A 25495-nucleotide genomic window follows, 5' to 3' on the forward strand; every position below is an offset into this window, starting at 1 on the left:
AGCGTCCTGATCACCGACATATGCCATACCAGCACCCTGATCACCGTCATACACCATAGCAGCATTCTGATCACCCCATATGCCATACCAGTGCCCTTATTTCCATATACCATACCAGTGTCCTGGTCAATGCCATATCCCATACCAGCGTCCTCCATTTTAGGTCCTCAACTGATTTATTTTCAGATAAATATCCCATCGTTTGTAGAGTCTATAACTTTCATACACACTAAATAATATACACTGTTTGTGGGTTATTTTTACCAAAAAAAGTAGCAGAATACATTTTGGCCTAAATTTATGAATACAAATTATTTATTTGCAAAATTTTAGAACAAAAACTGAGAAATGTTTTTTATTCAAAATTTTTAGTATATTTAATTTATATAGCAAAAAATAAGAAACTAGTGTAGTAGTGTTTAAATGCCACCAAAATAACACTCTGTCTAAAAAAAATAATAAAAATTTCATATGGGCAAAGTGTTGCATGCTGAGTAATTGTCACTCAAAGTGTGAGAGCGTTGAAAGTTGAAAATTGGCCTGGAGGGGGTAAAAGTGTCCAGATTTGAAATGGTTAAAGTGGTCTAAACTATGGGTGTTGGAATTGTCTTGGGCCACACATAAAATACACTACCAATTAGAATAGCTGATGAGCAGAAAAAGGAATATCAGAAGCTAGCAATCGCCGATATACTGTAGATCAGCCTTTTTCAACCAGGGTGCCCAGGCACCCTGGGGTGCCTTCAGGTTTCTTCAGGGATGCCTCGGCAAAATTGTTTACAAGCCAGCAGGTGGATCAAGCCTGCCTTGTAGTTACATAAAGCCACAGGTTTTCATTGTGCACCGTTACAACATTCAAGTCACCGACAATATAAAAAAAAACAATGATGTCATCAACTGATAAGGAGGACATTGGGCACCTGAACAGCATCCTTGCTTGCCCCTCCTTTGACCATTTCCATCATCACTGGAGTCATGTTAGCTGAGTGATGGAGAGAGACTGAAGGAGAAGCGAAACAATGGAGTACTAGTCAGTACCAGTGTGCAAAGGTTTGTTTGCTTTTAAAGAATAAATCACCTGTGACGTTTGGTGTCCTACATGTGCAGATGTTGCTACATTCTGTAACGGGTGCCTCGAAATTGTGCAGAATTTTAAAGGGTGCTGTAGATAATTTACCTGTCTGAATAATAAAACTTTTTTTTGTAATATTTTTAATAAATAAAAATAAAAGAGGGCAACATAAAACTGGTGCAATATTTGACACTGTCGTGATATTTGACACTTGATAACCTTACACACCAATATCTGGTTGGAGATAGTTGCAATTCTCAATAAATTTTCAAGATACTCATCAGATATTTTGATTCTAATTTTGCCCTTGTGTGCGTCCTCCATGAAAATAGTTGCTTGCAAATATAGGTGCTGCCAGAAACTGAGGACATCAATAAAGTGTTATTGTGAAGATTGATATATTTTTCTTTGGAAAGATAACATTTATAAAAGTCCAGTAAAGAGACATTGTCAAATTCTTCTTCGACCGCATGTCTTCGCTGAGTGTAAACACATTTAAAAAAATCTATATTTTTAACCCCTTGACGCCGACGTAACACAAATATGCGGCCTCACGGACCTGGGCTTTTTTCCGTGGGGCCGCATATTTGCGTACCTGTCTTTGTGCTGGGAGCGCGCCGCTCGGCGCGCTCCCAGCACCAAGACCGCGGTGTCACTGAGAGCCCCGGGTCCCGTTCTAACGATCGGGACCCGGGACTCCCGATTCCGGGTCACGTGATCGCTGTGATAGCCTCTGATTGGCTATCACAGTGATCAATCACTGTGCAGCCCGGCCCCCTTGTTTTCTCTCTCTCTATGAATGGAGAAGAGAGATACATTGTATCTCTCGAACTCCTGACATAGAGAGAGAAAAAAAAAGTTTGTAAAAAAAAAAAAAAAAAAGATAAATAAATATTAAAAAATAAAGAAAAATACCTAGATCAAGGTTTTTTATAGTACCAGGGTTAGTGTTTGGGTCAAGGTCAGGGTCAAAGGTCAGGGTCAAGGGCAAAGGTCAGGGTCAAAGGTCAGGATTAAAAAAAAATTGGTATCAGTGTCAGTTAGTGTTAATGTCAATGTCAGTGACAGTGTGTTTTATGTAAAAAAATAAAAATAAAAAAAAAGACAAAAACAAAATGCGCACTGTTGTTTCTGGGCTTTACTACGGGTACAAACAACAAATAACATACACATATATGGTATCGCTGCGATCGTCAAGAACTGGAGAATGTATTTTGGGTTGTTCTTTGGTGGTAGGTTATGGTCGTAACAAGAAACACACAGTTAAATTTAAAAAAATGATTTTTTTTACTATTTTGGCCCAGTTTTCCTTTAATAATAAAAAAAAATTAGGAGCTATCCATTACCATTTACCACCAAATGAAAGCCCAATTTGTCCTGAAAAAAACAAGGTATAATCCACTTGGATGTACAAAGTAGTTGTGACGATAGGTACGGTTTTACTAACATGTCAACGTTGCAGAATTGTGCTTAGGCATTTAGATTTGTTTTACCCTTAGGCGTGAAGGGGTTAAATAAGGTTATAATTTTATGTTGGGTCGCATTCATAGTCAGCTTGGGCCGTGGGTTGGACATGCCTGGACTAGACACTAGACTTTTGAGATTTAATAGATGCAGTTGGACAGCTTCAAAAAGATCATTCACCTGCCTGATACATAAATTCCCTTGCACTCCAGTAAAGCCCCGACATTTAAGTTGATGCTGTATAAATATTACAAGAAAACAAAGGAGATAGTCAGCGGTGTTCCTTTGTAAATGATACTTTGAGAATTGCAGTCAAATTATCATTTTCAACTAACCAATTTTCAATTAATTCATCTAACTGCAGTAAAATGCAATCTGCTTAGTTGCTTTGGATTACTACACATCGTTAATGGTATTTAATAAACCCAAAAATGCAGTAAATAAAGCACTGAAGTGGGCTTCATTAGCATCTCATACATTTTTATAGGCAATGATAATATATTTAAAATAACATAAATATTTTTAATGATTTCTTACCAGTTGAATTATGAGTTCTTTGTTTGTTCCTCATTATGTGGCTAATGTAGCATGTGTATCAAGCTTCAGGTGTTTCTTTCCTATACTGGGAATGGGGGTAGAGCAGTTCTAGAGAAGGAGAGGGTTTTTTTAGATTTTAAAAATTAGTGCAAACACGTAAGTTACACATATACAGGCACACCCATCGAAGTTTAGGGGGAAAATGCCTGGACATGCTGAAAAAAAAAAAGCAAATTTACTTTTTTGTGTGCAGGGTGTAGAGCATAGGTTAAACATACAAGTGTGAACAGGGGCAATTAGAAAAAATGGGATTCTGCATGTTGACCATAGTCAGGCTTTTGAAAACAAGCTGAGAAAAGCCAAAGTGTGAATAGGGGCTTAGGTGTCCGTTTATGACACAGAGAATAGCTGCGATTCAACAGATCTCAGCTATTCTCTGGTCATTCACAGTTTATGACACTCAGGAGATCATGTCAGCCCTTCACTGGAGATCTGTGTTCTCCCTCCAGATTCTCCAGCCCAGAGCTGGAGAATCAGAGGCACCGAAAACTAAGCAGAGATAATTTACCTCTGCTTAGTAAACTGATCTTTTACTGTAATCTCGCGAGATTATAGTAAAATGAGCCGTTTTCCAGCGTTTGGAGACCGTTCTCCCTTCGTTCAGAGACCTGCTTCATAAACTGCATTCACAGGAGAACTGTGTTCTCCGAGAATGCCGGAGAATTGAGCAGCGATCTATTACTGCTGGTTCATAAACGGACACCTATAAGTGAAATGTACTTAGCAAGGTTCACCTGGTCTTTGGCTCCTGTCCAATTTATTTGCAGAATAAATCTAATCTGATATGTCACTGGCTCCTATGAATGATCCTTAGTATTTCTTTGTAGTTTAATGGCTAGAGAGAGCTACAGCTGCCCATTGCAGCAGCTTTTTGTTGACCCTCTAGAATATGTCATTGAACCCTGCACCTAATTAGCAAATCTGAGGGGTTTAATGTAGGGATGCTGAAGTTTTTTTTATTATACTTCCACTCCCTTAAAGGAGAAGTATGGGAATGAAAAAATTCCTGAAGATGTGCTAGAACATGAAACACGTTGGGTGGAGTTAGAGTGCTAACGTCATCTCTGATGCATGTTTGCATGTGGCGGCCATAGTTGTAAGTTTTGAACGCTGTTTGTCGGTTTTATCCTGCTCGTGCTTAAAATTTTAATAAATACTACATTATATACCTCCATTCTGGCTTTGCTTTGGTGAGTGTTTTTTCCATACAGTCCTGTTGTTCCTCTGGAGACTGATTTGTGTTACCAACTGTGGCTAGTGTTGCACTCTCCTTAAGTGTGCCTGCTGTGGTTTTCTGGAGACAGATACTTGGCTCGTTTGCTGTTCACATGTTGCACAGCCACTCGGTCTGGTGAGTGCATTGGACTGGTGGTGGTGAAACACGTGGAGATTTACATCTAGTTTTCAATCACTGTCTCTTTATACACTATCCTTTTTTATATAAGAAAACAACAGCAGTGAGCGTTAATCCTGATAGCGGCTGAGCACTCTAAGCAACCAATAAAACTTAAAAGCAATAACATAAAATAGTGCAGCGCTGAAATAGTGACAATATGACAAAAAATTGTCCACTAAAAGTCTTGTTCATATGAACGTGTCCAGTGTCAGATGTGAATTCAGAATTGGTGATCCGTGTGGAAATGGCTGGAAAACGCACTCACCAGAAGTAAGACACATAAACGCAGTGTGCATTTAAAGCTCATGGGTCATCAATCCAGAGGGAAGTGAACCTGGTCCGGTTACAGGAATGGTGGGTCCCTCCTCCGTAAATGCAGCAACAGATCTTCCTTCTCTCGATTAGAAGTAGAATTCCAAGATCCAGGTTCTGCAAGCAAAAGCTCCTCAAGGGAGTTTTAGGGAAGGACACCCATAGTGAAGTAGGTCATAAAAGGCAGCTTTATTCAAAATAGTGATATCCAATTCAAAGCAGGCAGGTATCATACAGATGTGTCAGCAAGACAACTAACCCTGGCACTTCGAATAGTGGCCGCCGGGCCTCCACGTGGCTCCGGCGGCGTAGCGTCTCGACGTCCAGGCTCCTCCTTACGCGTTACGTGCGCACGCACATCTTCAGAGGTATGGAACCATTGACGTATTGACGCGAATGGGCGCATATATATAGGCATAATGACGCATGCGCAGTAGCGTGTGCGCCAATGCGCAAAACCCAAGGCGCATGCGCGTGGCTCCGTCTTCCATTTTAATGGAGCTCGAAGACACAGGGTGGGAGGGCGGAAATGCCCTATAATTGACAAATGAATGTCAAATAGAGTCAAGTTCAACAATGGTGTAAATTACACCTATATAAAGCAATCCGATGTGAGTCTATATAAAATATATGTAAAAAAGGCGCGATAGCGCCAATATGCTGAACTAATTTCCAATTAGATAGTATTTCAGTAAATATATACATGCGTCATTATAACTATGCAACTTAAAATTTGTCAACATTCAATAAAAACATAATATGCATAAAAGTTAAGTAAAAAATTCCCAAAGGATACAACAAAATAAAGATAAGAAGGCTGCAGAGCTAGATCTGTACCAACCTAAGAAATAATGCGCATCATTGAGAGATCATGGAAGGTACTAAGGTAGAAGCGCATGTGAAAAGGTCAAATCAAGCGTCCATACCCATGCGACTAAAGCATGGAAAAAATGGGGTGAAATTAAATCATCCATTAGCAATAAAGCAGTTAAGATCTAGATCTACATTGAGCCCCGCTGGATGGGAAGTACCCAATTCAAAAATATGTTTAGTCTCCAGCTGGGAAACTGCTCTCACTTTATGTGTACCTCTCCAGTGTGGGGTGACTGAGTCGATCCCCACAAACTTGAGTGATGTGGGATCTCTATGGTGAAAACGTCTATAGTGTAGAGATAGAGAATGGTCTTTGTAACCTTTTCTAATATTGGCAATGTGTTCCCTAAGGCGATCCCTAAGCCTCCTGGTGGTCCGGCCAATATATTGTTTGGAGCACGGGCATTCAAGTAGGTATACTACAAATTTGCTGTTGCAACTAATAAATTTATCTATTTGGTATGTCTTGTGTGTTTGACTGGAATTGTAGGAAAAGATTTTCTTCTTTCTAATTCCATTACATTTGCAGGCGATGCACCTGTTACAGGGGAAAAAACCCTTCATATTGAATAGTGTGAATGGTTGGGCAGGGGGGTTAATAATATTAGGAGATATTTTATCTCTGAGAATGGCTGGTCTCCGAAAAATTACTTCAGGTGTGTCAGGAAGTATGTTGTTCAAAACTGGATCTGATTTTAATATGTTCCAATTCTTCCTGATGATATATTTAACCGATCTATGTTGGACAGAGAATGTAGTGATGAACGGACAAAAAATGTCATTCATTTTCTTGGAATTGGTACCCAGGAGTTCCTCCTGGTTAATCTGGGTAATATCTAGGATAGTGTTATCTAGGGATACCCCATTATAGCCCTTCTCCAAAAAACGTTTTTTCAAAATATCGGCTTGTATCTGAAAGTCTGAGGTGTTAGTACAATTCCTTCTTAGTCTTAGCAATTGTCCTTTAGGGACGTTAGCAAGCCAGCTGGGGTGGTGGCAACTGTCCAAAGGAATGTAGCTATTCCAGGAAGGCCAATTGTCAGCGGGATTAATTCCCTTTGCTCCAAGATCGGGCAATATATAGACCATTACCTACAGCCACTAGTAGTCCATACCCCCTCATATCTCAAGGACACTAAACAGGTCCTAAATGCCATCAAAGACGCAGTCATCACTCCATCTACAATATTGGTTACGGCAGATGTTGAATCACTGTATAGCAACATTAACCATGCAGATGGAATGCGAGCTGCAGAATGCTACTTAAGACAGCAGAGCCCTCTTAGTTCCACCCATATAGATTTCATCATAGAATTACTTGAATTTGCAATGGTCAAGAACTACATGTGGTTCGATGGCAGATACTATTTACAAATAAAGGGTGTGGCTATGGGGGCGAAATTCGCCCCCAGTCTCGCCAATCTATTTATGTCCTTCTGGGAGGAGGAGATTATATATTCCAGGGACTGGCCAGAATTGACCTTCTATAGGAGATACATTGATGATATTCTCTTGTTGTGGAATGGGGATACACAATCACTAAATAATTTCTTCACAACTCTGAATTTTAACAATCAAAACATTAGACTCACTTACAACTTCAGCCATGAAGAAGTTAACTTTTTAGACCTCACCTTGATGAGGGTAGATAACAAAATTATCACCAAAACGTTTTTCAAGTCGTCCGACCGGAATAGCTACATTCCTTTGGACAGTTGCCACCACCCCAGCTGGCTTGCTAACGTCCCTAAAGGACAATTGCTAAGATTAAGAAGGAATTGTACTAACACCTCAGACTTTCAGATACAAGCCGATATTTTGAAAAAACGTTTTTTGGAGAAGGGCTATAATGGGGTATCCCTAGATAACACTATCCTAGATATTACCCAGATTAACCAGGAGGAACTCCTGGGTACCAATTCCAAGAAAATGAATGACATTTTTTGTCCGTTCATCACTACATTCTCTGTCCAACATAGATCGGTTAAATATATCATCAGGAAGAATTGGAACATATTAAAATCAGATCCAGTTTTGAACAACATACTTCCTGACACACCTGAAGTAATTTTTCGGAGACCAGCCATTCTCAGAGATAAAATATCTCCTAATATTATTAACCCCCCTGCCCAACCATTCACACTATTCAATATGAAGGGTTTTTTCCCCTGTAACAGGTGCATCGCCTGCAAGTGTAATGGAATTAGAAAGAAGAAAATCTTTTCCTACAATTCCAGTCAAACACACAAGACATACCAAATAGATAAATTTATTAGTTGCAACAGCAAATTTGTAGTATACCTACTTGAATGCCCGTGCTCCAAACAATATATTGGCCGGACCACCAGGAGGCTTAGGGATCGCCTTAGGGAACACATTGCCAATATTAGAAAAGGTTACAAAGACCATTCTCTATCTCTACACTATAGACGTTTTCACCATAGAGATCCCACATCACTCAAGTTTGTGGGGATCGACTCAGTCACCCCACACTGGAGAGGTACACATAAAGTGAGAGCAGTTTCCCAGCTGGAGACTAAACATATTTTTGAATTGGGTACTTCCCATCCAGCGGGGCTCAATGTAGATCTAGATCTTAACTGCTTTATTGCTAATGGATGATTTAATTTCACCCCATTTTTTCCATGCTTTAGTCGCATGGGTATGGACGCTTGATTTGACCTTTTCACATGCGCTTCTACCTTAGTACCTTCCATGATCTCTCAATGATGCGCATTATTTCTTAGGTTGGTACAGATCTAGCTCTGCAGCCTTCTTATCTTTATTTTGTTGTATCCTTTGGGAATTTTTTACTTAACTTTTATGCATATTATGTTTTTATTGAATGTTGACAAATTTTAAGTTGCATAGTTATAATGACGCATGTATATATTTACTGAAATACTATCTAATTGGAAATTAGTTCAGCATATTGGCGCTATCGCGCCTTTTTTACATATATTTTATATAGACTCACATCGGATTGCTTTATATAGGTGTAATTTACACCATTGTTGAACTTGACTCCATTTGACATTCATTTGTCAATTATAGGGCATTTCCACCCTCCCACCCTGTGTCTTCGAGCTCCATTAAAATGGAAGACGGAGCCACGCGCATGCGCCTTGGGTTTTGCGCATTGGCGCACACGCTACTGCGCATGCGTCATTATGCCTATATATATGCGCCCATTCGCGTCAATACGTCAATGGTTCCATACCTCTGAAGATGTGCGTGCGCACGTAACGCGTAAGGAGGAGCCTGGACGTCGAGACGCTACGCCGCCGGAGCCACGTGGAGGCCCGGCGGCCACTATTCGAAGTGCCAGGGTTAGTTGTCTTGCTGACACATCTGTATGATACCTGCCTGCTTTGAATTGGATATCACTATTTTGAATAAAGCTGCCTTTTATGACCTACTTCACTATGGGTGTCCTTCCCTAAAACTCCCTTGAGGAGCTTTTGCTTGCAGAACCTGGATCTTGGAATTCTACTTCTAATCGAGAGAAGGAAGATCTGTTGCTGCATTTACGGAGGAGGGACCCACCATTCCTGTAACCGGACCAGCTTCACTTCCCTCTGGATTGATGACCCATGAGCTTTAAATGCACACTGCGTTTATGTGTCTTACTTCTGGTGAGTGCGTTTTCCAGCCATTTCCACACGGATCACCAATTCTGAATTCACATCTGACACTGGACATGTTCATATGAACAAGACTTTTAGTGGACAATTTTTTGTCATATTGTCACTATTTCAGCGCTGCACTATTTTATCCTTTTTTATATATTTGGTCCACTACACTATATATACAAATTTTTTTTGGGGGGGAACACTTGTCCCTGCCCCCATCTAGCTTTACCATCCACTTACGACTTCCGTTGGGAGATGTACCTGGTGGGTGTCATCTTTGAAGAAGTAATTCTCTAAAGGAGATGTTCTAAGGAACTCTATCCATTAGGAAGCATGTGACTGGACCCTATATTCTGCCTGTAACCTGTGCAGCAACTCTGTCTGGTGAGTGAATTTGAGTGGTGATGGGACCCACTAAGTTTTTGTTGAAGATTGATATACTTCACTGAGGAATGATTATACTGTAACTATATAAACTGTTATCTTTGGAGTTTTCTCACTTGCTGGACTTTTTCATATAACCATGTGTTATGACACTTGTTTATGATTTTCTGAGTGCTGCACTTATTTCACTTATGACATATCACAATGTTTAGGCATATTTTACCTTATTAGTGCCAGCAACTGATTTTATACTTTTTTACATAAAGTGCTGACTTTTTTATTTATATTTTAATGAAAAAAAAACAAACATACACACTCACCTCTATGCTGCAACATCAGTGTGATGCTACAACTGTCTTAAGACCAAGATTGTGCCCACTGACTGCTTAGCCCTGGGTCTTCTCTGTGCAGAGAGCAGTGATTGTTAGTCACTCTTCTTTTCTCTCCCTCTCCAATGCTCATTGATGGGCTGGGCAGGAGAAGGGGTGGGCGCAATCTTTCCCTGAGAGCCAGTGCCAGCTGTCAGTCTGGCAGCTGGGTGTATCCCGACAATATGATGTGGCTCTGTGACGTCAGGTGACCCTAGGTCAAAGGAGAGCAAAAGTAAGTGCACTTCTGTGACCCAAAGAGATGTATGACCAAAGAAATATGGCCATAGATCTCTTCATGCCAATGATTCTAACGATATCTATATTTTTAGATGACATGGTTTTACAATCTGGCAACAAATATATTGAATAAAATGAAACAACAATTTGATGGACACCAAATATGATATGAAGAAGGGGATGTCTTCCTTAGGAGGTGTAATGTGTCCCATAAACCACCTGGCCCTCGTAATATAGGTGTGTTTTGGTGTCTGATATTATTTTCTTATACATTAGTGGTAGTAACATTTTCTGAATGTATCTCCATTACAGCAGGAATTATGGAATATGTACCAGAATTGGGCTTTGGTATTTAGAAAAAAATCCAAACCAGAATGTGTATTTGTTTCTAGTTAACATAATACAGGTTATTTAAGCCAAGGCTACATTAAAAGCCTTAGTATTGTAATGATCATGATATAGCTTGAGGATTATGACATCCTGATTTGCATCTAACTAGGGCTGCAACTTATTATTATATATAGCAAAAGATGTTCAGCATTAAATAGTGTTAAAGTCCATCAATTGTATACAAAAGTTCGTTCTCAAATACACTTCTTAAGTGAGTGAAACCAAACCGTCAAAAGGGATGGAGAAACCCACATTCAGTGAATTAAAAAAGGAGATAGATGACACCTCTAAGATCCGGGTGAAAACAACATACATATAAGAGCTCTTACCAGAGCTATTGGGCTTTTGTATTAAAAAGCCAACAGAGCTTTAGGGGTTCTGCCCTTGGCTCCACTCCAACTCCGTATTTCCACTGGTAAATCCTTCATGCGGCCAAGGACACAGTGAACGCTGTGATTGGCTGAAATTATCCAACATGCAGTGTTCATGGGGGTTGTAGTCCCAGCCAGCCCCAGGGGACAGCGAGCCAGGGACGCTGCAGGGGGAGAACAGTGCTGGAGCCGATGTCACTTTCATTCTCTGTTGGGCTTTTTGGGAATAGCTCATACTTGGTGGACTGGGGCTTGCCGGGACTACAACTCCCATGAACACTGCGTGAAATACGAGGTTGGAGCAGAGCCACAGGCAGAATCACCTCTGCGCTACATTGGGGACATGTTTGGGGTTAACCCCTACAGCTCTGTTGGCTTTTTAAAACAAAAGCACAATAGCTCTGATAAGAGCTCTTCTATGTCTGTCGTTTTCACCAGGATCTTAGAGGTGTCATCTCCCTCCTCCTTTAACTCACTGAATGTGGGTTTCTCCGTCCCTTTTAATGGTTTGGTTTCGCTCACTTAAGAGGTTTATTTGAGCATGGACTTTTGTATACAATTGATGGACTTTAACACTATTTATCAGACCTGAAACTACATGAAGGATGGGTGGGAGAATAGAAGTTTTTTTATTAAAGAAGTACTAAAGGCTGAGACTTTTTGCATGGATATGTTTTTAGATATGCACAGAACTGGTAAATGTTTACGTTAACATTAATTGAAATACTTTAATTTACCTCCAGTCTCAGTCTCCAGCTTCTGTGGGTTCAGATGCTGATCTTCCCTGCACAGAGCCCTTACATCACTTGCTTCTCCTGCCCAGGACTACATGTCATGTGAGGCATTGATCCTCACACATTCACAAGTTCTCATGACATGTATGGACAGTGTACTGAGCTGTATGTGTGTTGCACCTTGTATACTGACATGTAGACAAATAATGCATTCTGTAGGCAGGCCAACTAATTGGCTGACCAGCTAATTGATAATGAAAATAGAAGACTAATTTTATAATCAAACTTCATCAAATATGTTAATTTGAAGTGAATAATACATGCATATATCTCAGCTTCTGGCAAGCATATAATCTGCTGGTTTGCTTTCTTTATCTCAGCTATCCTGGGAATGCACACTTTGATGAGTAATCAGCAGTATTATGAGGCCCTTGCAAGCAGCAATATTGTCAACAAGGAGGGTCTAAATAGTAAGTATATATAATACATATATAATACATATGTAGTACATCATAAATACCTTAATTGTAGCCATATGTTTTGTGTTGAAAAAAAAAATTGTGTAAATTATTTAGCAACAAATACATTTAAATCCATTGCCTTCCATTAAATTCCACTTTTGGTTTTCCTGGTGTTAAATGGACACCAATATGATACTACCAGCCAGAATGGCAGTGACAATTAGGCTGGCCTTTTAGAAGCACAATGAAAATGTGCAGCTACTGAAAGGATTCTGATGCACATGATATTTTGTTTCAATAATTTTTATTTGGTTCACCATTGAAAAGTGATACATACTAGTATGAGGATATGTATGACAGTACATTCAGTACAAAAGAAATAAACAGCAGTTACAAGTTCCCAACATATTAACCTAAGCTCCATTAAACGAGCCAATATCAGCTACAATAAGACTACATAGATACAACTATATGGCTCAATAATATCCATAAGGTTGTGGGATCACCCCATCCTCATGGCATAAAAGTATCACTTGTGTTGAACCAATGTGTGAACAGTAGAAGAGACCTGAGTCTCAACAATAGAAACCAACTTACTTTAAAAGTTAAATAAATAGGTCCAAAGAAAATCTACCCTCTTTAAACAAATAGTCTACCTACAGTTGCAAGAAAAAGTATGTGAACCCCTTGGGATTACGTGGAGTTTTGAATGAATTGGGCATAAAATGTGCTCTGAACGTCATCTAAGTCACAACATTAGAAGAACACAGTCTGCTGAACATAATACTACACAAACATTAGATGTTGCCATGGTTTAATTGCACATAACATGTAAACATTCACAGTGCAGGGAGGAAAAAGTATGTGAGGCCCTAGCTTAATGACTTCTCCCAGAGCTAATTGGAGCCAGGAGTGAGCCAACCTTGACTCCAATCAGTGCGATGATATTGGATGTGTTGCTGACAGCTGTCCTGCCCTTAAAAAACACACACCTGTTTTGGGTTTACTGGTTTCAAGAAGCACTGTCTGATGTGAACCATGCCTCGCAGAAAAGAGCTCTCAGAAGACCTACGATCTTTGTTGACTTTCATGAAGTTGGAAAGGGTTACAAAAGTATCTCCAAAAGCCTTGATGTCCATGTGTCCACGGTAAGACAGACTGTCTACAAATGGAGAAAGTTTAGCACTGTTGCTACTCTCCCTAGGCGTGGTCGTCCTGTAAAAATGACTGCAAGAGCACAGCGCAGAATGCTGCATGAGGTAAAGAAGAATCCCAGAGTGTCAGCTAAAGACCTACAGAAATCTCTGGCACATGCTAACATTTTTGTTGACACATCTACAATAAGGAAAACATTAAACAAGAATGGAGTACATGGGAGGACACCACGGAGGAAGCCATTGCTGTCCAAAAAGAAGATTGCAGCACGTTTGAAGTTTGCAAAAGAGCACCTGGATGTTCCACAGCACTACTGGCAAAATATACTGTGGACAGATGAAACCAAGATTGAGTTGTTTGGGAAGAACACACAACACTATGTGTGGAGAAAAAAAGGCCCAGCACACCAACATCAAAACCTCATCCCCACTGTGAAACATGGCGGAGGGAGCATCATGGTTTGGGGCTGCTTTGCTGCCTCAGGGCCTGGACGGATTGTTGTCATTGATGGGAAAATTAATTCCAGAGTTTTTTAAGACATTTTGCAGGAAAACATACGACCATCTGTCCGCCAACTGAAGCTCCGCAGAGGATGGGTGATGCAACAGGACAGTGACCCAAAGCATACAAGTAATTCAACAAAACAATGGCTGCAACAGCACAGAATACGCCTTCTGGAGTGGCCCAGTCAGAGTCCTGACCTCAACCCCATTGAAATGCTGTGGCATGACCTTAAGAGAGCGATTCACACCAGACATCCCAAGAATATTGCTACACTGAAACAGTTTTGTGAAGAGGAGTGGTCCACAATGACTCCAGATCGTTGTGCAGGTCTGATCTGCAACTACAGGAAACGTTTGGTTGAGGTTATTGCTGCCAAAGGAGGGTCAACCAGTTATTATGTCCAAAGGTTCACATACTTTTTCCTCCCTGCACTGTGAATGTTTACATGTTATGTGCAATTAAACCATAGCAACATCTAATGTTTGTGTAGTATTATGTTCAGCAGACTGTGTTCTTCTATTGTTGTGACTTATATGACGTTCAGAGCACATTTTATGCCCAATTCATGCAAAACTCCACGGAATCCCAAGGGGTTCACATACTTTTTCTTGCAACTGTATATGTGCAACAACAAAATTATCCCCATATAATTATATGCATAAACTGACACAAAATCATAAAGTCCAGTGTCTCATTGATCCAAAACCAAATCATAAAAGTCCAGTGTCTCAATAAAAAATAATAGAAAAAAAGTTGTATTTCTTGCAGTGTTGATTGTGAAAAAACCTCAAAAATAAAAAAACTCACAACAGTGCATTACCATAATATAATCAGAAAAGAAAAAAAAAAAAAAAAAAGAGATTATATATATATACACATACATGCACACATACAGTTGCAAGAAAAAGTATGTGAACCCCTTGGGATTATGTGGAGTTTTGCATGAATTGGGCATAAAATGTGCTCTGAACGTCATCTAAGTCACAACAATAGAAGAACACAGTCTGCTGAACATAATACTACACAAACATTAGATGTTGCCATGGTTTAATTGCACATAACATGTAAACATTCACAGTGCAGGGAGGAAAAAGTATGTGAGGCCCTAGCTTAATGACTTCTCCCAGAGCTAATTGGAGCCAGGAGTGAGCCAACCTTGACTCCAATCAGTGTGATGATATTGGATGTGTTGCTGACAGCTGTCCTGCCCTTAAAAAACACTCACCTGTTTTGGGTTTACTGGTTTCAAGAAGCACTGTCTGATGTGAACCATGCCTCGCAGAAAAGAGCTCTCAGAAGACCTACCATCAAGAATTGTTGACTTGCATGAAGCTGGAAAAGGTTACAAAAGTATCTCCAAAAGCCTTGATGTTCATGTGTCCACGGTAAGACAGACTGTCTACAAATGGAGAAAGTTTAGCACTGTTGCTACTCTCCTTAGGCGTGGTCCTCCTGTAAAAATGACTGCAACAGCAGAGCGCACAATGCTGCATGAGGTAAAGAAGAATCCCAGAGTGTCAGCTAAAGACCTACAGAAATCTCTGGCACATGCTAACATTTTTGTTGACACATCTACAATAAGGAAAACATGAAACAAGAATGGAGTACATGGGGGGACACCACGGAGGAAGCCATTGCTGTCCAAAAAGAATATTGCAGCACGTTTGAAGTTTGCAAAAGAGCACCTGGATGTTCCACAGCACTACTGGCAAAATATACTGTGGACAGATGAAACCAAGATTGAGGTGTTTGGGAAGAACACACAACACTATGTGTGGAGAAAAAAAGGCACAGCACACCAACATCAAAACCTCATCCCCACTGTGAAACATGGCGGAGGGAGCATCATGGTTTGGGGCTGCTTTGCTGCCTCAGGGCCTGGACGGATTGTTGTCATTGATGGGAAAATGAATTCCAGAGTTTATCAAGACATTTTTCAGGAAAATGTACGACCATCTGTCTGCCAACTGAAGCTCCGCAGAGGATGGGTGATGCAACAGGACAATGACCCAAAGCATACAAGTAATTCAACAAAACAATGGCTGCAACAGCACAGAATACGCCTTCTGGAGTGGCCCAGTCAGAGTCCTGACCTCAACCCGATTGAAATGCTGTGGCATGACCTTAAGAGAGCGATTCACACCAGACATCCCAAGAATATTGCTACACTGAAACAGTTTTGTGAAGAGGAGTGGTCCAAAATTACTCCAGATCGTTGTGCAGGTCTGATCTGCAACTACAGGAAACGTTTGGTTGAGGTTATTGCTGCCAAAGGAGGGTCAACCAGTTATTAAGTCCAAAGGTTCACATACTTTTTCCTCCCTGCACTGTGAATGTTTACATGTTATGTGCAATTAAACCATGGCAACATCTAATGTTTGTGTAGTATTATGTTCAGCAGACTGTGTTCTTCTATTGTTGTGACTTAGATGACGTTCAGAGCACATTTTATGCCCAATTCATGCAAAACTCCACATAATCCCAAGGGGTTCACATACTTTTTCTTGCAACTGTAAATGTGTATCATAAAATACTGCAACTTTTAAGTGATATAAAATAGTGAAACACTTGTGAAAACCTTCCAAAAAAGGTAATAAAACACTCGTGCTCAAAAAAATTATAAAATCCTGAAGTGATCCACTCAGTGAGATTCCTACCCACACGTGACACTTCTAGTGAGTAAGGCTAATATACCCTTACCAACAGTAGAAAGAACCCACGCCTTGATCATATATTATGTAGAAATCCTCCAAAGGAACTTTATCCTCCTCTCCTCCTTCACTTTTTGTTAGGGTAATGTTAAAATGTCATTCACATTCATAGGTCTATAAAGCATGACGTACCTCCATATATATTCAGAGTAATATCATTTTAATGAATCTGCTTGCATATTGAATTAAAAATAAGCGATTTGGACAAACCCCACTCTGTGGGGATTACCAGGCAGTTCCCACAGTTTCCCAGGCAGTTCACATACAAATATCCAGCGATTCCCCAACAAAGATGGCCGCTGTGACACTTCCGGAAGTGTCACAGCGGCCATCTTTGTTGGGGAATCGCTGGATATTTGTATGTGAACTGCCTGGGAAACTGTGGGAACTGCCCGGTAATCCCCACAGAGTGGGGTTTGTCCAAATCGCTTATTTTTAATTCAATATGCAAGCAGATTCATTAAAATGATATTACTCTGAATATATATGGAGGTACGTCATGCTTTATAGACCTATGAATGTGAATGACATTTTAACATTACCCTAACAAAAAGTGAAGGAGGAGAGGAGGATAAAGTTCCTTTGGAGGATTTCTACATAATATATGATCAAGGCGTGGGTTCTTTCTACTGTTGGTAAGGGTATATTAGCCTTACTCACTAGAAGTGTCACGTGTGGGTAGGAATCTCACTGAGTGGATCACTTCAGGATTTTATAATTTTTTTAAGCACGAGTGTTTTATTACCTTTTTTGGAAGGTTTTCACAAGTGTTTCACTATTTTATATCACTTAAAAGTTGCACTATTTTATGATACACATTTATGTGTGCATGTATGTGTATATATATATAATCTCTTTTTTTTTTTTTTTTCTTTTCTGATTATATTATGGTAATGCACTATTGTGAGTTTTTTTTATTTTTGAGGTTTTTTCACAATCAACACTGCAAGAAATACAACTTTTTTTCTATTATTTTTTATTGAGACACTGGACTTTTATGATTTGGTTTTGGATCAATGAGACACTGGACTTTATGATTTTGTGTCAGTTTATGCATATAATTATATGGGGATAATTTTGTTGTTGCACATATAGGTAGACTATTTGTTTAAAGAGGGTAGATTTTCTTTGGACCTATTTATTTAAGTTTAAGCTTTCAAGGGTTGAAAGTTTTTTCCAATTTCGAATTAGTATAGGTGTAAGGGTGTTTTAGGATATCATTTTCACATTGTAATTATAATTACTTTAAAAGTTGGAAGAGTTTGTAGGGAATGGAAATTAAAGAAAAGTCAAGGAAAAGAGAAAAAAGTAAAGGTGCATCCATCCTGGGATCCAACGCGAACAGATCTCCGAGCCACCCCTAGTCATCTGGAACCTGTAGATAAGAGAGCAAGGGGTTCCAAACTTTTTCAAAGATGGTTTGTTTATCCCGTAGGACACTCAAAATCTGTTCATTGAGCATGACTACGTCAATTTACACTTCGTCAAGGCCAGATCAACTACTTTACTTTTCCAGGCTGTCGCAATGGTGATCTTAGCCACCAGGAACATAAAATGGATCAAAGTCTTTGAGCGTCTCAGGATATCAGCCACTGGGGCATTCAGTAGTGCTGTCCAAGCATCCTTGGGGATGTTGACCATAGTAACCGAATGTATAAGAGAGTGGACACTTATCCAAAACAGACGCACCTTAGTACAGGTCTACCATGTTTGGCAAACTGTTCCCACATGGCCACAACCCCGGAAGCAGAAGAGCAGGGAGCCTGGGTACATTTTAGCAAGGCGATTTGATACCAGGTACTACATTATATAAATACAAAAGTATTAGGAAACCCATCCAAATCATTAGATTCAGGGGTTCCAATCACCTCCTTGGCCACAGGTGTATAAAATCAAGCACTGAGGAATATAGACTGCTTTTACAAATATTTGTGAAAGAATGGGTCTCAATGAGCTAAATTAATTCAAGCGTAGTACTGTGATAGGTTGCTACCTGTGCAATAAGTCCTCCTTTGAAATTTCCTTGCTACTAAATATTCCATGGTCATCTGTTAGTGGTATTATAACAAAGTGGAAGCAACTGGGAACAACAGCAACTCAGCCACAAAGTGGTAGGCCACATAAAATGACAGAACGGGGTCAGCGCATGCTGAAGTGCGCAGAAGTCACCAACTGTCTGCAGAGTCAAAAGCTAAAGACCTCCAAACTTCGTGTGGCCTCCAGATTAGCACAACAGTGCGTAGAGAGCTTCATGGAATGGGTTTCCATGGCTGAGCAGCTGCATCCAAGGCCTACATCACCAAGTGCACTGCAAAGCGTTGGTTGCAGTGGTGTGAAGCACGCCTCCACTGGACTCTAGAGCAGTTAAGATGTGTTCTCTGGAGTGACAAATCATGCTTCTCTGACTGGCAATCCAATGGACGTGTCTGAGTTTGGCGGTAGTCAGGAGAACAGTACTTGCCTAACTGCATTGTGCCAAGTGTAAAGTTTAGTGCAGGGGGGATTATAGTGCGGTGTTGTTTTTCAGGGGTTTGGCTTGATTGGCCTTTTAGTTCTAGTGAAGAAAACTCTAAAGGCATCAGCATATCAAGACATTTTTGACAATTTCATGCTCCCAACTTTGTGGGAACAGTTTGGGGTGGGTCCCTTCCTGTTCCAACATGACTGTGCACCAGTCCACATAGCAAGGTCCATAAAGACATGGGTGAGCGAGTTTGGGGTGGAGGAACTTAACTGGCCTGCACAGAGTCCTGACCTCAACCCGATAGAACACCTTTGGGATGAATTAGAGCGGGGACTGCGAGCCAGGACTTCTCATCCATCATCAGTGCCTGACCTCACAAATGCGCTTCTGGAAGAATGGTCAAACATTCCCATACACACTCCTAAACCTTGTGGACAGCCTTCCCAGAAGAGTTGAAGCTGTTATAGCTGCAAAGGATGGGCCAACTCAATATTGAACCCTATGGACTAAGACTGGGATGCCATTAAAGTTCATGTGCGTGTAAAGGCAGGTGTCGAAATACTTTTGGCAATATAGTGTATCTAGAATGCACCTTGTAAAGCCATGTACTTTTGCGTCCAGAAAGGGCCAGCCCCAAATGTCCTGAAATGCGATGCCACGCCTTCTGCACCCTGACATCACCACCTGAGCCTACCGGAGGTTCACACCAAGAGCCAACCACAGCCAAGTCATCTGTTTGCATCTAGAAGTTGCTACAGAGTTAGAGTTCCACACTGCAGCTGGTTCGCTTCACTTTTCACCAGCCGCTTCCAAGCCGAACTTTGCTTTAACCAGCTGCTTGCCTGCTGAGCTCTGCAGTTAATGGTGGTTCTTGAAAGTCCCTCTTTCTTGGGAATGTGACAAGCTGAACCTTCTCTTATGCAGTGAGTGCAATACTTTTTAACCATTTGTTTTAGTAAATCTTCTACACTTAGATTGGGCGCCCTCTTGTGCGTGTTTTTAATGTGTGCATTAGGAACACACAAGACCTATTTTTTGAGGAGAAGCATTCACCTACAGATTGCCTTTTATTGTCCCCAATTCCAGTGAAAAAATTGTGACATTTGTGGGTCTGTCAGCGCAGTATTTTTTTTTTTTTTAAGCAATTTTTTAGTGTTCAAGTATTTGGATGTGCTTATTAGATGTGGTCTGAAATGGATCATCGCAATATTACATTTATCGTATCTTGTATGCAATGTATATTTCAATGTTAATATTCAGCACAGTATGCTTTCTATAGGTGTAATTAAGCCTACACAGTATAAACCTGTTCCCGATGAAGAACCTAATTCAACAGATGTGGATGAAACCTTAGAACGAGTTAAAAGCAATGACCCTGATCTTGAAGAGGTTAATCTCAACAATATAAGGGTATGTATTTATATGATGTTGATTATGATTTTTGAAAATCTAGCCACCTATCAATTATGGGTGCCAGCCTGATCCAGAGCTGTATTTACCATAGTTGCACACATGGACCAGTGCCCTGACAGGGAGCTAGCAGTAAGCCTACCTCCTTTGGCCTCCTCAAGACTATTATAATTAAATGAAGCAAGAGAACTGCAAAGTGTCCAAGGGATGATGACAGGAGTCAGAAAGTTATCCATAGATCAATAAATGTCAGTTAAGTAATGTTTTCTTCCTCTAGTTTGGTGGTCTGTACAGTTAGAAATTAGCGCTGCTTTTAAAACAGACCTCGTTCTGTCTTCAGCAGCACATTGTAGTACAAGGCAGGCCATAGACGAGCCGAAAACTGAACATTCTGTTGATCGAAAAACAAAAATACGATTGTGCTTGGGCTCCAGACAGTGGGTGACTTCTTTCTATCCCTTGAGCCAACGGCCGCACTCCCCTCTCTCATCTAATGCAGAATAGACATATACAGTGACTCCACATACCAACCAAGAGATGTTCCTCAGGAATCTGTTTCCAATTTTCTCAGTACATCATTGGAGTTTAATTCATAATATGGTAGTTCTGATGCTATATTTGCTCTAAGATTTAAGAATCTGGTCTGAACAACTACATACAGTATTAGATCAGCCTTCCTCAACCTTTTCAACACTGAGGAACCCTTGAAATAACCTCCCTGTCTCAGGGAACCCCAACTAAAAATGACTATATCTACAACTCATGATACATTAGTGTTCCTTATACTTCTGGTCATTGGGAAGAATTGCCCCCTTATATCTAGGTACAAAGATCAATATTGTCAGTGGGAACTTATCTGAGAGGCAGAAGTTGCTCATCGTTCAAGGGACCTCTAGCAACCTCTCAAGGATCCATAGGGTTTCATAGAACCCTGGTTGAGAAACCCTGTATTAGATTGTTTCCTAAATTATCCTAATAAGCATAATAATACATTATTAATAGAAATACATAAATCCAGCTACATAAAAAAAATACCAGTGCCTAGTCAAAGACTGGAATGTTTTTCAAATGGCAAATAAAGAGAAAGAAGTGTGTATGATGGCCAAAACAGTTCATAGTTAGAAGTGAAAACAGTAGGAAAGCTTTTAAAGATAAGTGCTCTTCTCTAATGGAGGTGAAGTTCATTAATATCTTACAAGATATTGCAAAGTTCTGTATTTGGTTTGTAGAATTTAAATTATGAAAATTATTGAACTTACAACTTTTATAGAGCCACAAATGAATTTATGCACGTTTGCAATGGTATGTTTACCAGACTAGAAGGCAACAAATAAGAGAAGTTTGTTGTTATGGCTTACATTTAAGCTTTTGAGTTTTTATGCACTTGCCAACATATTTGCTTATCATGCCTACTGCCATTCGCTCTGTGTTTTTAATTTTTCACTAGCAAATGTGATCTTTTTGGTAAAACAGGAATTCAGAATGTTAATCCGCATGTATAAGGAATGTATATTTACATTTGTTATTTATAACATTTCTGTGTAGACTTTTTTGTTATCTGAGCTATTTCATAGATACATGCTTTGGGAATTGCCCACTCTTTTATATAGCCCACTATGTACCTGCACACCTTAAGTGATATATAACTTGTCCACCCAAGAGTTACAGCCTTCTTCCAACACATTTCCCCTCTCACCCTACCTCCTTACTGAAAATGCTGCTAATGTACATGTTCAATACACTGTATAATATATAAATATATAATTTCGGTATCCAGAAAAATATTAATTATAATATACTTCAAACTATGTAAATCTAACAAAGTCCCACAAAAATCCACAAAAAGAGTCCAAAAAAGTCACACTTTCACCCCTGAAAGTGAATCAAATAAATAAAACCTTTTTTGTGCCTGTCAATGAATTATAATACAAAATAAAGTCCACAAAAGTTATTACTCTTCCGTGTCCAACTTGCACTTCCACATAAATCCAGATAAAGTGTGTACCTTAAAAAAATAAAAATACTACATTATGCATTACCTTCAATAACAGCTAGTATATACTTTAGCAAACAATAAGTATATACTTAACACAAATAAATGCAAGGATAAATGAGATTCAAATCGTGTGCAACACTTGAATTGTGAAATCACTCCGTGTATACCTTAAATAAATAAATTAAATGTGAGCAATCAGTGTACACTCAAAAATAAATAAAAAATAAACAAAAATAATAAAAAAACAAAATAAATTAAATAAATAAATCAAATAAAAATAAGTAAATAAATAAATAATTAAATAGTGCACTCTCCATGAACACTTCTATAGCTGAAATGCATCCCTTCAGAAGAATTGTATGCATTTCAGCTATAGAAGTGTTCACGGAGAGTGCACTATTTATTTACTTATTTTTATTTTATTTTATTTATTTTGTTTTTGGATTATTTTTGTTTATTTTTTATTTATTTTTGAGTGTACACTGATTGCTCACATTTATTTATTTTATTTATTTATTTAAGGTGTACATGATGTGATTTCACAAATTCATGTGTTGCTCACGATTTGAATCTCATTTATTATTTTATTACTTATTTGTGTTAAGTATATACTTAGTGCATTACCTTCAATAACAGCTAGTATATACTTTAGCAAACAATAAGTATAAACTTAACACAAATAAATGCAAGGATAAATGAGATTCAAATCGTGTGCAGCACGTGAATCGTGAAATCACTCCGTGTACACCCTAAATAAATAAATGTGAGCAATCAGTGTACACTCAAAAATAAATAAAAAATAAATAAACAAAAATAATAAAAAAAAAATTAAATAAATAAATCAAATAAAAATAAGTAAATAAATAATTAAATAGTGCACTCTCCATGAACACTTCTATAGCTGAAATGCATCCCTTCAGAAGAATTGTATGCATTTCAGCTATAGAAGTGTTCACGGAGAGTGCACTATTTATTTATTTACTTATTTTTATTTGATTGATTGATTTATTTCATTTATTTTGTTTTTTCTTTATATTTTATTTATTTTTGAGTGTACACTGCTCACATTTATTTATTTAGTTATTTAAGGTGTACATGATGTGATTTCACAATTCACGTGTTGCTCACGATTTGAATCTCATTTATTATTTTATTACTTATTTGTGTTAAGTATATACTTATTGTTTGCTAAAGTATATACTAGCTGTTATTGAAGGTAATGCACTATGTAGTATTTTTATTTTTTTGAGGTACACACTTTATCTGGATTTATGTGGAGGTGCAAGTTGGACACGGAAGAGTAATAACTTTTGTGGACTTTATTTTGTATTATAATTCATTGACAGGCACAAAAAAGGTTTTATTTACTGTATAATATACATTGGAGGAATACAGCTCCCACCAGGAGCCCAATATACTCAATAGCCAGTCTACACTGTATCTATTAAGCATCTAAGTTTCTCCCTGAAGTTGAGGAGTGGCTATAAGTGGAGGGTGAAGAGTAGTATAAGTGGCCATGCATCCACTAGTGTGGCTGTAAGCATGAAGAGAAGCGATGCTGGGACTTGTCATTCTACAGGGACAGGAAAAAGGAAGGGCATGGTTCCAAAAAAGACAAGACCTAGCTGGTAAAATAGATAGATTACATATTTTATTAATAATGCATTATTAATTATTATTATTAATAATAAAAATAATAATAATTCTATATCCAAAAAATGGAAACACTACATGATTTATGATTTGTGAAAGTGACGACATGTGTCACGCTGAAAGCAGAGGTAATGTCTTCTTCTGCTGTGCGATGAGACACATAGCTGACAGGTGGAAAGCCTCACTTTCGTCATTCACTGCGTGCGCTACTAGTAATACGGAGTCATGTCAGAGCTTACTGAGCTTCAAAGAGGGTGAAGTGCTGGTGCCCACTTAGCTGCTGCCTCTGAAATTGACAACTTATGTGCTGTGTCGCGAGGTACAGTACCAAAGGTTATGATGGCATATACAGTTTTTCGGGAAAACTTAGTCTGATAAGCATGGTCAACATGGTCAGGTGACCGAAAGAGAGAGAAGGACATTGCACAGGATTGTGACCCAGAATAAGAAAACAACTGCTGCGAAAGTGACTGCAGAGCCAAATCTCAGTCTTCACGGGACTCAGTGTTCACCTTGGCAGCATGCTCCCCCCCCATTGTTTTTGTCTGCTATTTACAGAATGTAGAAAGAAGACCAGCATAATTGTAAAAAAGCAAATAGATAATCTGTGCAGACATATGTAACATATTATTTCTGATTTTTTTTTACCGGCACCATGAACGTTTTCTGGCAGGCTCCCTGCATCAGCCATAGTCCTAGTCCCATTCTCTACTTGAACATACTTACTCTAATGTCTTTGGCAGCCATTACCTCATTGGGCTAAAGTGGGGGTTCATGAAGCAAAATTTGCTGAGCCCTAAATGATATATCTAAAAAAAACAATGTTCAGGGCAGTGTACTGAAAAAGTAAATTGTTTTCAATTTCCACGTTTAGAAAAAATGCATCTTTTTCTAGAACTCTTTCATTGATCATATAGGATTTGTGAATTACGTGATTCTCCCCAAATCTGCATAGCACATTAAAAAAAAATATAAATACATTTTTGAAGTGCAAAATGAAATGCTAATTTCTTAAAGGAGACTCTGGTAGTATTAATACAAATGTAATTTTATGTTGTGTTCTGTTTCTAGAACATTCCTATTTTAACTTTAAAAGCTTACGCTGAAGAAATGAAAAATAATACCCATGTGAAGAAGTTCAGTATTGTGGGAACAAGAAGTAATGACCCAGTTGCGTTTGTAAGTAAACCACTTGAACTGTGGATAGTTTTTTTAAAGAGTATGTATGTGTGTGTATATATGTATGTATGTGTATGTGTATATATAGTGCATTCATAACATTTAGATAAGTTGATATGCAATTTTTTT

The 25495-nt window shown here is 39.0% G+C and overlaps 1 protein-coding gene across 2 annotated transcripts in view; it reads left to right on the forward strand.

Moving 5' to 3' along the window:
- The window catches only part of TMOD1 (tropomodulin 1), a 119304-nt gene that overhangs the window by 80075 nt on the left and 13734 nt on the right, over positions 1–25495 (forward strand). For both annotated transcript variants that reach the window (XM_089652746.1, XM_089652747.1), the window contains exons 5-7: positions 12214–12303; positions 20408–20538; positions 25259–25366. In XM_089652746.1, coding sequence (XP_089508872.1) covers positions 12214–12303; positions 20408–20538; positions 25259–25366 — 329 coding nt within the window. The remainder of the gene's footprint in view (positions 1–12213; positions 12304–20407; positions 20539–25258; positions 25367–25495) is intronic.

This window comes from Staurois parvus, unplaced genomic scaffold, assembly GCF_062004578.1.
Source record: "Staurois parvus isolate SC_StPar_1 unplaced genomic scaffold, SC_StPar_1.0 ptg000692l, whole genome shotgun sequence".
Taxonomy (NCBI): Eukaryota; Metazoa; Chordata; class Amphibia; order Anura; family Ranidae; genus Staurois; species Staurois parvus.